Below are 14,536 nucleotides of genomic sequence, written 5' to 3' on the forward strand. Positions count from 1 at the left end.
GCGCTTGTCCTTTCTTCCTTTCTGTTTATTCGTGCGCTTGAACTGACAGTTATACCATGCATATCCAACTAGCCCAACTTTCGATTCTGCTGCTGTTGAAGTTCTAAGGGCAGCTGCTAGAGAGGGACACTCAGCTGCGAGACATGCGGCACAGCCACGATTGATTGATTGATTTGTGGGGTTTGACGTCCCAAAACCACCATATGATTATGAGAGACACTGTAGTAAAGGGCTCCGGAAATTTCAACCACCTGGGGTTCTTTCACGTGCACCCTAATCTGAGTACACGGGCCAACAACATTTCCACCTCCATCGGGAATGCAGCCGCCATAGCAGCAGCCGAGTACCTTAGCCATTAGACCACCGTGGCGGGGCGCAGCGCAGCCACGAAGCAGAGCTCCAACGACAGAGCTTACTTCAAGACTCACAGCTGGATGAGCTACAAATGCACAGGTGGCTCATTTCTATTCGCAGCTTGTCCAGGCCCAGCAGGGCCACCACCGAGAGGCCAGTCAAGAACTAAGCACGAAGGAAGCAGAGAGAAAGGAGACCGAGGAGTGAATCCAAGGGCTCGAGACTGGCCAGAAGGCTTTGTCTGCAAAGGTCTCAGATTTAAAGAAGCAGCTCAGTGCAGCTCCGCAGTCTGAGACCATCCTCAAGCACAGTCTAAAGAATGGTGAGGTTGAAAAAGAGACACTGCAGGCAGAGCTTGCAAAGCTGAAACACATGCTTGTCTCAGCTCAGATGGAGAATAAGCAACTGATCGAGGAGCTCGAAGCAAGGCAGCAGCAAGTGGACAAATATCAATCCAGACTGGAAGAAGTGGCGACGCAGCTGAAGGAATCCATGCAGAGGGCGACAGAAAAGGTGGAGAAGTTGGAGGAAGCTGTGGCTAAAGCGAGCAACTGCACCAGTGTGTCTGACCTGGCGTGCAAGGTGGCTGCCCTTGCTGCCTAAAACTACATCGAGATAGAGTATGAAAGGCAATCTGGTACCGGAGGCGTATGCAGTCAGAGCTTCTACATGGACGTCACCTCCTCGCTGCTGGGGTCCCCAGCGTTTGAAGACTAACACGTAGAGGAGTGGCTGCCCCCGATACATGAACGGTACGGAGAGCTACAATGGCAATGACACACAATGACAACCGCTTACGACTAGCCGGGACCGATACTACACTAGGAGCATCAGCGTTCTGTCATGCACTTTCTGACCACAGTGGCAGTCAACCTGAACGAGGCCGGTGCGTCTCCGTCTTCGAGTGGCAATGAAGTGGCCTTCGCCGAGCGAATGAACAGTTTCCGTGTCTGGCGACTGATGGAGAGCTGACGTAGGGCCACGTACGTCCCGTGCGACCCACTGTGGCCAAGGCTAGCCAAGACATTTGCGTGGGCTAGCTTTGAGACATCGCCCGCGTTCTTCTTCTCTACTTTTGTAGAGGGGAGGGGGGCAGTATGGAAGCGGCGGCCGGGAGTGTGCCTACTGCAGGAAGGAGAGGACAATGATGATCAGGGGTGCGCTCGTGGCATGCGGCAGCCACTGGCAGCTGGTAGTTGCGGCCCAGGTTCAGATCAGTAAACATGGTTTCTGTCGGTCTCTGCCCCTTTCCTGAGGGGTTCTCGGGCTAGCCGCAGCCCTGAAACCCCTACAATGTTTACAAATACAAAACAAATATCACAAACTGCTGACAGCATCTCTGTTTAGTAAGACACAGTCTGGCCACATTCCGTTAGCTGTACACAATGACTTCTTTATTTCCCTCTGCCACACATATTCATATGCACACGTGTATAACACAAAAGTACATGACCAGTGTGGCCATCAGGAAACAAACTGCAATGTCGTCTCCTTACAACATGTCTACCAGATTTCAAGCAGGAAAAAGCAATTCTGCTGCTATCCAACATATCATAACTGATAAAGCTTATAGGATAAGTCAGCTACATTCAACAACTTCAACCAGCATAAAAAGAAGGCATAGAAGAAGAAGCAGACGCCACACCCCTTCTTGTATACTGCATCTGTTTATGCTGACAAAGCTTTCAACATGCGTACCAACTATGTCTTGATTGTATCTGTAGTCTATTAGTATTATTTTCAAGATTAAACTGTCAGATTAAACTGTGGTTTACCCAACAAAAACTGCACAGTTGTTCAAAAGGGGTTCCATTGTGACAGGCTCTGGATCAATTTTATCTGTGCACGGTTCTTTAATCAATATATATTATGACAATGTGTTGTCACGTACAGTAAGCATGTACAAAGAAAGCGAACAACACAGAGAAAAGGAGACCATTAATCCAGGGCAAACTTGCAGATATAAGAAAAACAAGCACAGTTGCTTAGTGACAAATGCACCTATTACAAAAAGCTATCAGAGAGAGATATAGAGCACAGACAAGGGTGACATGGTGAGATTAGCAACTAAATGAGATTGGCACACTACTCTTTTGTGGATGAAGCAGGTGAATGCCTACAAATGAAAGTACAGGGCTAGATATTTCCTTAAACACAACAATAGAAAGAAACAGACAATGAGAAGAAAGCACTGCTGAATCATTATGTATAACTTGGATATAAAGATAATAAGATAAAGAGAAATAAACATGAACAAATATAATCTGTGCAGTGACAAAAAGTGGCACAAGGGCTCGGGCGCTCACGCAGGCCGTGCCAAATCGAGGAAGTTGAAACAGAATAGAGCAGCCGACCTAGTGAACAGGTGTTTTCTATCTTTCTCTTCCTGACAATGGCAAACTCCAGTTTTGAAACTTAAGCAGCGCGCAGTTGTGCATATCAGCATATGGGTCCCTCCTGCTATGGAGCTAAGGAGTGCTGTCCATGCTCGCTCTCTAATGAAACCAACAAGTCGAACACAGTCAGAAGTATGCATCGCACCATCTGCAGACGGTGTTCCAGCCTATACTCAGTGGTTTCAGGGTGCTACTTGACCGGCAACACACTACCTCCTCATGCCAAGACAGCAAACTGTCCCCTCTAGCCCACGAATGCAGTTCATGCTTCCTATACCTCAGATTGTGTGCCCAGGACTGTACAAACCCACGAGCCGCTAAGGAACATGTTTCCTTGGTCATTGATCCCGCCGTAGAGTGTACTGCGACCACCATATGGCCTGCAAGCAAGATCTCTGGCCTTTCGAGCAACCCACCTGACAGTGTTGTGGAGCTAATGCATGCCATCATGTAATACTCACATTAAGTGCACTTCTTGGCATCATCAAACTTTAAAATTGGCCTGTCACCTTTCCAGCATTGGGTCTTTCAGAACTACCAGAGTTCCACAACTTTCAGGATGTCGCCAATGGTTGGGCCGAGACCGTGAACACACTCAATTCTTGCCATGCATAACCTGGACTATAATTAAAATCTCATTGCCATAGACTACCTTCCAGATTGTGGTAAAGGCATAAAATGACTACAAAGGCATCAGGCAACAATCCTGGCCAGAATGGAGAGCAGCCCTTATTGCTGCTTTCAGCCATATTTTTCATGGCATGAACATGCTCAACCAGGCCGCAACGGAGGACAAAGCTCAGGAGCAGCACCTCGTCTAGACTGCACAAAGCAGCTCATTGGCAGACAGCCTCCCCTGGCATAAGCACCGGACTCTGGCTGTGTTCACTGTTTTGGGTCTTACACTCAGTGTCCATATCTCGCCCGAGAGCGTTATTACAAGAGGCAAAGACCCCCTTTCAAGCTACAGAAGTCAATGGCGTGTATAGTACAGAAGTCACTGGCAGAGACCACAGAGGCCACATCAAAGATAAGCTCGTACAGCCTACATCTCCTGTCAACAGCATAACTTCGGAATACAGATGGGCGCTGAATGAGGTCAAAGAAGCCATGGCGAAAAACACAGATGAAGACATCATTGGCCAAGACCTGCCCATGCAGCCCGAGTCTCCTTACCTTACGCATTTTCTGACCTCTGTTCATACGATAATTCGTGGCTTGAATGCCGTGGAATTCCCTCAAGATCTGCTGCTTGTGGAATTTCAGGGTGCACAGGCATGACAGAAGCAGCGATGTGAAAGCACTAGTCATCTCGTATACAGGCACGAGTTTTGCTCCCTCTTCACCCAGACACATGCTACAACACCAGTGCACTATGAGCAATCGTGATTCGTTTAACCAGTTCATTTTCACTCTGCACACAACAGTGTGGCATCTAGAATCTCCTCGAGCCTTTCTCCCACATGCAGCAGGACAATTGTTTGGGAGACCGACAAGCTGTCAGAGAACTCAAGACAGCTTCACAAATAAGGTTGCAGCATGGCTGAGATTGATCCCCAAAGCCACCACACCACAGCCAGTGCCACACACCAGAGATGTTTTTGGCAGTTCATACAGCAGTTGTGGATGGCTATAATGACAAAGAGGGGCGCCAGGGATATGGTTCTCACGTGGCAGTGTGAGGTAGAGGAAAATGAAACAGAGGCGAGTATAAACAGCCAGCCCAACAAACAAACAAGCATCATCTCTGCTTCTCTTCCCGACAGTTGCCACAGCCGAGAGCTCAGCATGCATGCTCCTCCACTTTAACAATTACGCTACGGCAGCAGCCATCTTTCTGATCACTTAATTTGGAATATTTGCATACATGTACAAGATCAGTCCTAGCTAGTGTGATTCACTTTTAAGGCCATGAGTAGCCTCGCAGATCAAGTTATTTAGTGTCTGACCTCAAAAGGAGGAGATTGGCTAATGTACTCTTGTAACTACTTAAGGGCACTGGACTAGTGAATTCTAGCCCCTTGAAATTCAATGAGTGAGACGAGCGAGTGTCAATAAGGTGAACTTCTAAGCATGCATTCAGTAGGGTAAAACAAGAATGCTGTATATGAAATCCTATGACAAAAAAACCTGTACAGCCACTGTAATGATCCTTCTTGTTACTTCAACATCACCAGTGACAACTGTACTGCTGATTACTGAAGTTTTTAGAGCACAAGATCTTGAAAAATTGTCGTAGCTTGGCCCAGAATCTTTAAAGAGGCACAGTAGATGAAAACAGCAACTACAGTATTTTTTCTAAGAATGTTTGGAAACACCCCAATATGTGTTAGTAGTAGCATGTCGTACCATCTTTACCGATTTGTCACCAACAGGTTTAAAACTAACCCCCATCAAGCCACACAAAATGAAGTATATGATTTCTTGTTTTATATATAGAAAGATAGAATTCCTAGTGAAGGAATAAGGTTTAAAGACAAGTTTCTAACAGGCTTCATCTTGCAAGTGACAGTGTATGAATGAACACAAGCAGCATGCAGGGATTATGGATATGGTCAGACAAGCATTCGGGTCAGTTTTGAAGTGGTCACTGTCGAATAGTCATGACATCATTAGTAGGAGACTCAGTTTTGAAGTGGTCGTCGTCGAATAGTCATATGACATCATAAGAAGGAGACTGCTTAATGCACGTATAGAAGACAAGCAAGTCACAAGAGTCTAAATACATTGTGAGAAAGCCTGAAATATGGTCCAGTGCAGGCCAGGAGAATATTGAAAAATTTAACTGCCAGAAAATAGATGCCACTCTATAGATGTTCAAACACTGTAGAAGCTTTGTTGCTCATAGTATGACAACCGCAAAACATAAATAAAAAAATAATTAAAAGAAAGAAAGAGAAAGAAAAGAAAATGATTTCACACCTACGACAAAGCTTCCACAGTTTTTATCAGAGGAACATGTTTAAGGGGAGATGCTGCTCAAAGACACTTTTTCTTTATTATTCACCCTAGAGCAATGAAACCTGAGCTGTTTATGGAACTTTTTATGCTGATTTCAAATATATAAATACTTTTCTTGCAAGTTACACACTTTTAGCTCTGCAACATGAAAAAGTGAAAACTTTAAACCTTTTGCCCCCCTCTTTTCATCCCTAAAATTCTGTAATTTTTTACCATTCATAGTTCATAATGCTTCAAATAAAGTCTAGAGTGCGAATAACTAATTAGAAAGCACATACAAAATATGTAATATGCGTGAAAAATAATAGACGTAATAAGTCCATATTTCACCTACCCTTGTAAAGGTATACATACATTTTTTATTATACAATAAAATATTGAAATTTAAACTAGGTAATTGCATTTGTGATACTTTGAAAAAAATTTGGGCAAAATTTCATGCAGATCTCAGCACTAGAAGTGCCCGAAAAAGGAGGGGCCCATTGGAAAAAATAGCAAAAGTTGTGTCTTGAGAAAAACCAGTTTTAAAGTTAAAATTGAGTTTTTATTTATGAAAAATATTATTAAACCAGATGAAATTTGCACACCAAAAAGAACAATCCTTTTTATAGTGGCCACTGCGACTAAAATACGCCGGCACCACGAGTTTGTCCCTCCCGGCGTTTTCGAGCCGACTCCTCACAGACATTTCACTCACAGACAGGGCCATAAAATGCTTGCCAAACTTCCGCTCCACTGGCAGAGCCTTGTGCCAACTGCAAGCTAGGAAGAAGTTCGACAGGACCGCGAAATCCAAACTAAGTCCAGTGTCGTGCCATTTTGCAGCTATGTTTGTGCCACATACTGTCGTACATAATGGCAATGTCGTCCCTGCTAAGTTCTCTCACTGCGAGCTCTTTCGACCTCTCAAGATTGGCGCTGACGTCATCCATTGCCGCATCACGAACTTTCCGGCTGACGGGTGTGAATGACTTTGATGCATTGGCTTTTGCAAGCCAACAACTGCCGCAAATCGGACCAGCTGCTCGTAGCCTATTCCTACAGAGCGCGCCGCACAACGGCTTTCACTTGCGAGCAATGCCTTTTTTCATTCACAACGGAGATAATAACACGAGAAAAGCATTGTTCAGCTGCACTGCTCGACAAGACATGGACCCCGCAAATAGGTTTCACAGCACATACAGGCGCGCAGCAGCCAATGGCAGTCCCCGATTTGTACCATGTGATAACCCAGCCGCGGCGCTCGAAAAACGCGCAGAAGACTGGTTCTTTTTATTATTTCTTGCACTGCATCAGCGAGAGAAACTTGTTATTTGAAGAGTGAGGCTCGCCTCTCCGACTCATCCGATCATCAATGGCTAGCAGCGGCGCATTATCGGCGGCAAGGTGCTCGAAGACTGCAAAATTTCGACTTTTTAACAGGCACCTTGTGCTCTTTAGATGAAATTTGAAAGCATTTCCAGTTAAGTCTCGACCTTTATTATTTTTTTTCATAACAGTAGAGGTACTGATCTTGTCAAAACAGGCAACAATAAAAAATCGGTAATTTTGAAAAAAACTCGCGTTTTTCGACCCGCATCTCCCTTTAAGCATTCCAATCAGCAAAAAGAACGTCTGTAGACAAATGAAAAAAAAGCCTTAAAAATAGTCCGATAAAGGATCACTAAAACAAATGTATATCATAATATATTTGTGAAAATTGTTAGTACTCATTAGTATAAGGGTGATTATTGCAAGTAATTCTAGAAGCATGTTCTAAGTACAGAAAAACCTTGTTAATTCGGCAATCGTTAATTCAGAAAATCAGAACATTCGTATTCCTTCTCTGGTCCCAGCGAGCATATTTATTGTTTAATGGCATCAAACTCTCTATAATTTGGTCATATTTTGCTGTACCAGTTTATTTGGGCAATCCTGTAAGCCTGCCAAGCCCTAAGCACGACAAATGTGCGATGCGAAGCAGCGAAAACAGCCTTCGCAAACAACCAAAACGAGGGGCGGCACAATGTGCAGTACCATTTTCATCAGTATAAACTGTACAGTAACAACAGTAACAGAAGGATACTAACTGCTTCATGCCTATGTTTACAACTGCGTGTGACATCCAGTTGGCCACGGGCCTTCAGAAAGACTTGCTTGCTACAATGCGATGGACAAAGAATGAGTTGCTGGCCATTTTGTTTATAAAAAGTTATAACATACATGTTGTGGTGTTACTGTTGTTAGTAGATAGTAAAGAACACGGTGCACAGCACGCTCAGGGTTAATTAAAACACTGGATTCTTCAGCTGCAGTCACACTGTCAACAAAGTTGCGAATGACGAAAACTGCAGCCTTCACACCCCTCTTATGCAAAATAACAACTGGATTAACATATTCATAAAAAAAATGAAAGTTTATTGCTGTAATATATTTTGTTGTTATTGTATTTGATACTTTTGATAACTCGGCATTCAGTTAGTTCGGACATTTTTCCCGCTCCCACCCACAATATTCAAAGTAACGAGCTTTCTCTGTACAGTATCAAAAAAATGAAAAATCTTTCAGCTTCTATGCTCTTAAAACGTCTCAAGACAAGAGTATTAAAAATTTGTTATGAGTTATAATTGCTGTAGTAACTGACGTTGTATGCCTTGGTTTAGTTCTTACCAGCAAGATGGATTATACCCAACAGATGCTAAACTAAGCTTAGAGAGTCCTGGGAACTTTTACTGCACTTCAGTGGCCTGAATAGAAAAAAAAAGCAACTTGAAGTTCATCATACATCAGACTGACATACTGACGAAATTAAAGTTTGTACTGCATTCTCTGTACTCCTAACCAGCCTCTCACTAAAAAAATAATTATAAAGTTAGAGAGGAATCATTTACTAGTCTAGATTTAGTATTTGCCCTTAGTGCTATATTAAAAGGAGCAATTGGCTGGTACAATAAAGGAGATATACTGTAACACATCAACTACGAGCCTCTGCTCTCTCTTGCGCAAGCGGGCACCCCCGCATGGGCCGATCCACGGCAGAGACTCCATTCACACCCCTAGATAATACTATTAATATGTTGGGTTTTACATCCCAAAACTATGATATGGTCATGAGAGACTCTGCAGTAGAGGGCACTAAAAATTTTGACCATCTAGTGTTCTTTAACATGCACTGACATCACGCATTACATGGTTTCCTACCATTCTGCCTCCATTGAAATGTGACCGCCGCGGCCGGTATCAAACGTGTAGACCTTCGGGTCAGCAGTTGAGTGCCCTAGCGAGTCTATTGATTGATATGTGGGGTTTAATGTCCCAAAACCACCCTACGATTATGAGAGACGCCGTAGTGGAGGGCTCCGGAAATTTCGACCACCTGGGGTTCTTTAACGTGCGCCCCAATCTGAGCACACGGGCCTACAACATTTCCACCTCCATCGGAAATGCAGCCGCCGCAGCCGGGATTCGATCCCGCTACCTGCGAGTCAGCAGCCGAGTACCTTAGCGAGTCTAATTCATCAAGGCAGATGGCATCTCTAGATGTCTCACAGTCATGTTGTTTTGATGTTTCATACCATTTCATTTAAACACCCTTTGTATTACACCAAGCAAAACAACCAGCTGGAAGGGACTCACGTCATAGGCCCCAGCCTTGATTTGTGCATATAACCTATGTTGATCTTCATCCCAAAATGGGGGGTAACCAACAAGCAAGATGTACAGAATGACACCTGAAAAAGACATGTCCAGGTATGCACATCACAAACTTAATATGGGGTAACGAGGTTTTGCCATAATAAAAAATTATATCACTGTTATATACTGTTTCTTGTCTCAGGTAGTTTGCTTTATTAAGCTATAAAAATGAATGAACCAGCCCAAATAAACGCTCAGTTGCAACTAAATTGTTGTCGAGATGTTCTTGAAGCTTATGTAAAAAATAAAAATTTTTGTAGCCCTTTTTTTTATAGACCCCATAATATTCATGCAGACAAATCATTTTAAAATGTGAAGGCCATCTCACAGACAATAAATGATGCTGCAAAAAATATGAGAACTTACATGGAGCATTCTAAGCTAAAAAATTGAAACCACTAATAAATGAGTTGCTTATTCTCATAAGCTCACAAATGAACTGTAATCATATTTATTGTGGTTTCCTGCATTCTGCATGCACATTTGATAAAAGAGATGTAACTTATTCAACATAGGTCCAGGCCAGCACCTCCTCTATTTTATCAATGCCAGCTAGACGCATCCGATCCAGACGTTCACCACCCTCTCCTCTAGCCCTTTTCCTGCTCTCTCCCATCGCCTAGCCTTCTCGTGTGCTTTGCGGTCATAGGAGAGAGAACACATCATGCAGTGCCTCAGGACGGAAATAATATTGTAATAAAGAAGAAGTAGATCAGTGCAAGAACAGCAGCATCGTGGGTGCAGAAGAGGCACGAGCTAGCATCTGGGCTCGGAACTGTGCGCAATCAGCCAACAGCTCAGGTACAATAAATCACCTTTATAATATCAGGTAATTTTTTGTTCAGTTGTGCACAGATACATGGGGAAGCGCCTTGCATTCCTCGTGTTCACAATGTTGGCGGTCACGCTGACTCTGTAATAGATACGGTGTTTTGGAATAATGTGTTGCTGTTCGCGGCGCTATATGGACAACCAATGGGGACGCATCACTGCAATCGTGCTGGATCGCTAGCGCTGTGAGTGGTGCGGCATTGCTTCAAGCCACAAAGAAGGAGCATGAAGAAACAATTCTGACAGATGTGTCATACTGGAGAGGGACACGCATCTATAGCATTTCCATGCGAAACTGCTCGGACGCACGAGTGATGCAAGCAGCTTTACCCCTCATGTGCCATCGCATCACGACCACTCTCTGAACTAAAGTGGACTGACAGCGCCCGTTAAAGAGTGCACGTTGGCACTGGCATTGAATGAAATAAAGGAGGTGTTGTCCAGGCCCAGGGCTAACAAGGGCTTATATATTTTTTCAAGATGCATTAGCACTGCTTGAATACATTGTGTTCAAACAGTTACCCAACAAAGGAACCATTTGACATCCTCGATTTTGTACACTCTTAAAATTTGAATAATGTGCCCAAGAATAGCTAGAAAGCCTTTTCAAAATGTGTGCATTATGGAATATTGTAATCCTCATTCACATCAACACAAAACTTGCACGAATTGCCAGAAAACCTAGCTAATTATTATTTCAAGGAGCCCTGCAACACTTTTCCAAGTAATAATCGAATGACCTCACAGTTGTAAGTCGACCAAAAATTTATAGCTCACTCAGACTCACACCAATCATTGTTTTCCCAAAGTGGACTAACTCCAGCTCAGACTCGCTAGAATTATCCTCAATCAGACTTACTCGGACTCATACTCAGCAAAATATTACTCACCCACACTCACTCAGACTCAGACTCACAGCTGTATCTGAGTACCAATGATTTGACTCATGAGTGTGTTAGTATATTATTAGCTGTTTCGTCCAAGGTGTCAATGTTTTCTAACACCGATATCTTGCATAATCTGTGCTCTACTTGGTCATTTTGTGTTCACATTATTATTGACTTGGCATATGAAACCTACTGTGTTAATGTGTCAGTAGACATAATTATGTAGTAGTATAAATGTGAGCCAACATAAGGCTGATAGGCTGAGGCTGAGTAAGTAGGACGAAAGGTTGGCAAAACAATGTGGAACTCACTCAGACCACTCATGGACTAAACCTCGCTCTTAGGTCTGGCTAAGACTCACACTCATCAAAGTTTGTCATGACCTCACTACTATATCAGAATGTACTGAGTCATGAATTGCTTGCTGCAAATTTCGTTTGGCATTACAAAGAGTACTCAAAGCTTCGTCATAATGCCCATACAGAACACTGCATACACTTAGTACTTGTAAATCATCGCACTGATACTTATGTACTGGCATGACCTCAAAATCAGGTGATTCAATAAGTTGCCATATATTTAGGCACGCCTCGTAACAATAGAAGTATCATTCTCAGCCGCAAAATGGATCCACTGTCTCATCAGTGGCATTATTCCATGATCTCTATTTTTGCCATATTAACTGCTTTAGAAATCTGGCCAATTCCTTGTACATTTCAGTAAAACATGAAAAATAAGAATTCAGCAAAGTTAAAGTAAAAGGAGAGATCGGGTAGTCTTCTGAATAAAAATGTAGTCGCCCATGTGTACATGAGTTATATTAGACTTGTATGTCTACAACAGTATTATTGGCTGATGTAGCACATTTCTTTATTGTTCAAAAAGTCATTCAGGATTTCTTCAAAAGTACCAGACATATACCGCATGTAATTTGGAAGAATGCTTGGCAGGTACAACGCATCAACCAAGCTGTAAAAAAACAAAGGGCGCCATTTTAATAACTCACCACAGGCCCATATGTCCACTGGTTTGCCATAGGGATCCTTCTTCAACACTTCTGGTGATAGATAACCTGGTGTGCCGGCAAAACCTACATGTAAAAGCAGAAGCAAATATATTAGGTTTGCTCTGTACCTCGTTTTAGCACAGTTGAGAGCCGTGCTAACTGATGAAAGCCCTATAAAAAACTACTGTTATTATGCAGCCCAGAAAAAATTTAAAAATGGCAGAAAAAATGACCCTTTGATAAAGACAACCTTTTATAACCTATTTGTTTTATATTTTGCAGCATAATGTGCGATTTTGCATTTTCAGCTGAATTATATGGGGAAGTGCACATAAGTTGCACCAGACAGAAATGCATGCATTTGGACTCATTGCTTCATGACACCAACCTGTAAGGTTATAACTGACCTGAAGTGGACACGAGTAGAAACAATGCAAAGGGATAGGGGACAGGAAAAGGATTTAATACAAAGTTGATACATGTCTCCTTCTTACCAGGTATGCCTGATCCCTGTAAGCTGTTTCTACTCAACTGACCCAGTTTTTGTATAACGAAGCTTAGGGCCCACATTTGTACTAAATTACAGATCTGAAGGATGTGTTTTTCCATTCTTCTTTTCCATATATTTAACCATTTCCTGGCACTTAATGCAGATGTACGACAAGATCCTTTATTTTTTTTTCGACAAACGCTTGCCTTTAAGGCATAATACTTTTGTTAAATGTGTTCTGTTAGGCCGGTGTTGTGTATGAAGTGAAGTAGTGTCTTGTGGAATCTGTTTTCATGTATTCAGTGGTTGTAACTGGCTGTGTCGCTGTAGCGAAGGTCGGCTTGAGCGAGGTGACGGGAGCGTTCTGGCTGCAACCCTTTACATGTTCATAAAAGGTGGTATGTATCTGCTTGCACCGCTGGAGTGGGACAATACGGACATGTATCACCAACTCGTAAATGTGACTAGTTCCATGACGATATAATGGCCGGTGTAAGGGCCACCCCTGCCCAAAGCCTCCTAAGCACAACTTCCTCCGCCCTAGCATGGTGAGGGGGGAGAGAGACACACGGTGGAATGAGAGCTCGTGTATCCTGCCGGAGAACATTTTTACGGGTATGGAGTAAGCTTAGGGGCTGAGGTGGAAGAGGAATGGCTAGAAGGTCTATGTCTGGAAGGCAGTGCGCCTGCTGGTCAGCAGCAATGTTGTGTGTGTTCGCAGCATGGCTTTGTATCCAATGTACTTTTACGCAAGTAGCCGTATTATGGTTCAGCTTATGAATCGCCTCGCAAATCTCCATCGCGTTGTGTACTTTCTTGAGCTCCTTAATAGCTCCGAAGGAATCAGTGTATACATCAATCTGTTTAATTGTGGGCAGCTTAGAGGTAGCATCCTGGATTGCGTCATGGATGGCTTGAAGTTCCATCACAAGAGAAGTGGCTTCCGTAGATATCGCTAGTGGCCACTGACAAAATTATGCGCAGTACTCAGGATTGATGCCCTTCAGCCGTCTTGTAGGATAGCAGCATCTGTATATAGTGTGCAGGTATTATTAGTGCATGTGGCCTCGATGATGGAGCGTTCGTCAATTGTAGATGATGTATCGGAGCGCCGTAACTTTGTTGTTTTATTATATGTGATGGTGGTGAATTTCCAGGGAGGCATAGGTGATGGTGGTGAATTCCCAGGGAGGCATAGACTCGGGCTCTCAGATTGACAAGATACTTAATACCATGGATTCCAAGCCATTGCCTACATTTTCAAAAAGTAATCGTTCAAGACAAATTATGAAAGGAATGTGACATAAAAATGAGAACATGTCAAACTGTCAATGTGCACTAGGAGTACATGCCAAAAAGCTCCCCTGCATTGGCTACGTGATAAAGAAAGAAATGTGGCTCCCTTGAGCATAAACAAAAATGAGAAGGAGCATTAGGATGCATTTCGACCTTTCATAAACAATGCCTCTATAACTACTACTTTCATTATGTTTTCTGATGATACTCTTTATTCCTCTTTTCATTCCTCTTTTCCCGCCTTTCTTATACAGCATACAAATACTACCTGGGCATTTATTTCATGTCTAATACCCCCTGGGCAAAAGAATCACAGTATATTACTTCCAAAGCCTTCTAAAAAATACATTTTTTGCTTTTAATGTGATCAGCCACTAGAAGTAAAAGAATTTTACACTTAAAATGTAAGCTCACAAATAAAGTGTGCTTGTTATGTCTGGTGGAAAAAACATATTAGGAAGTTACACTAATTGTTGGAATGCCCTCATTATTGCACAACCCTTTTTGCTTTGAGAAACAACAAATCTTGAGTGAGCATCATGTACTCAAAGAAAAACTTCAGTGGCACCTCTTGTCAAAGCTACCACAGGCAGGACAACAAGCTTGAACTTTTATTTCAAATTCACTCAACAACACTGCT

General features: G+C 43.0%; 1 protein-coding gene across 39 annotated transcripts in view; it reads right to left on the bottom strand.

Annotated features, from left to right (window-relative positions):
• The window catches only part of CaMKII (Calcium/calmodulin-dependent protein kinase II), a 243,703-nt gene that overhangs the window by 67,083 nt on the left and 162,084 nt on the right, over nt 1–14,536 (bottom strand). For all 39 annotated transcript variants that reach the window (XM_075879738.1, XM_075879744.1, XM_075879740.1 and 36 more), the window contains exons 8-9: nt 12,111–12,194; nt 9,327–9,421 (exon numbers count right to left, since the gene is read on the bottom strand). In XM_075879738.1, the coding sequence (XP_075735853.1) occupies nt 9,327–9,421; nt 12,111–12,194 (179 nt within the window). The remainder of the gene's footprint in view (nt 1–9,326; nt 9,422–12,110; nt 12,195–14,536) is intronic.

The sequence above is a fragment of the Rhipicephalus microplus genome, chromosome X, assembly GCF_043290135.1.
Source record: "Rhipicephalus microplus isolate Deutch F79 chromosome X, USDA_Rmic, whole genome shotgun sequence".
In the NCBI taxonomy this organism is placed as follows: Eukaryota; Metazoa; Arthropoda; class Arachnida; order Ixodida; family Ixodidae; genus Rhipicephalus; species Rhipicephalus microplus.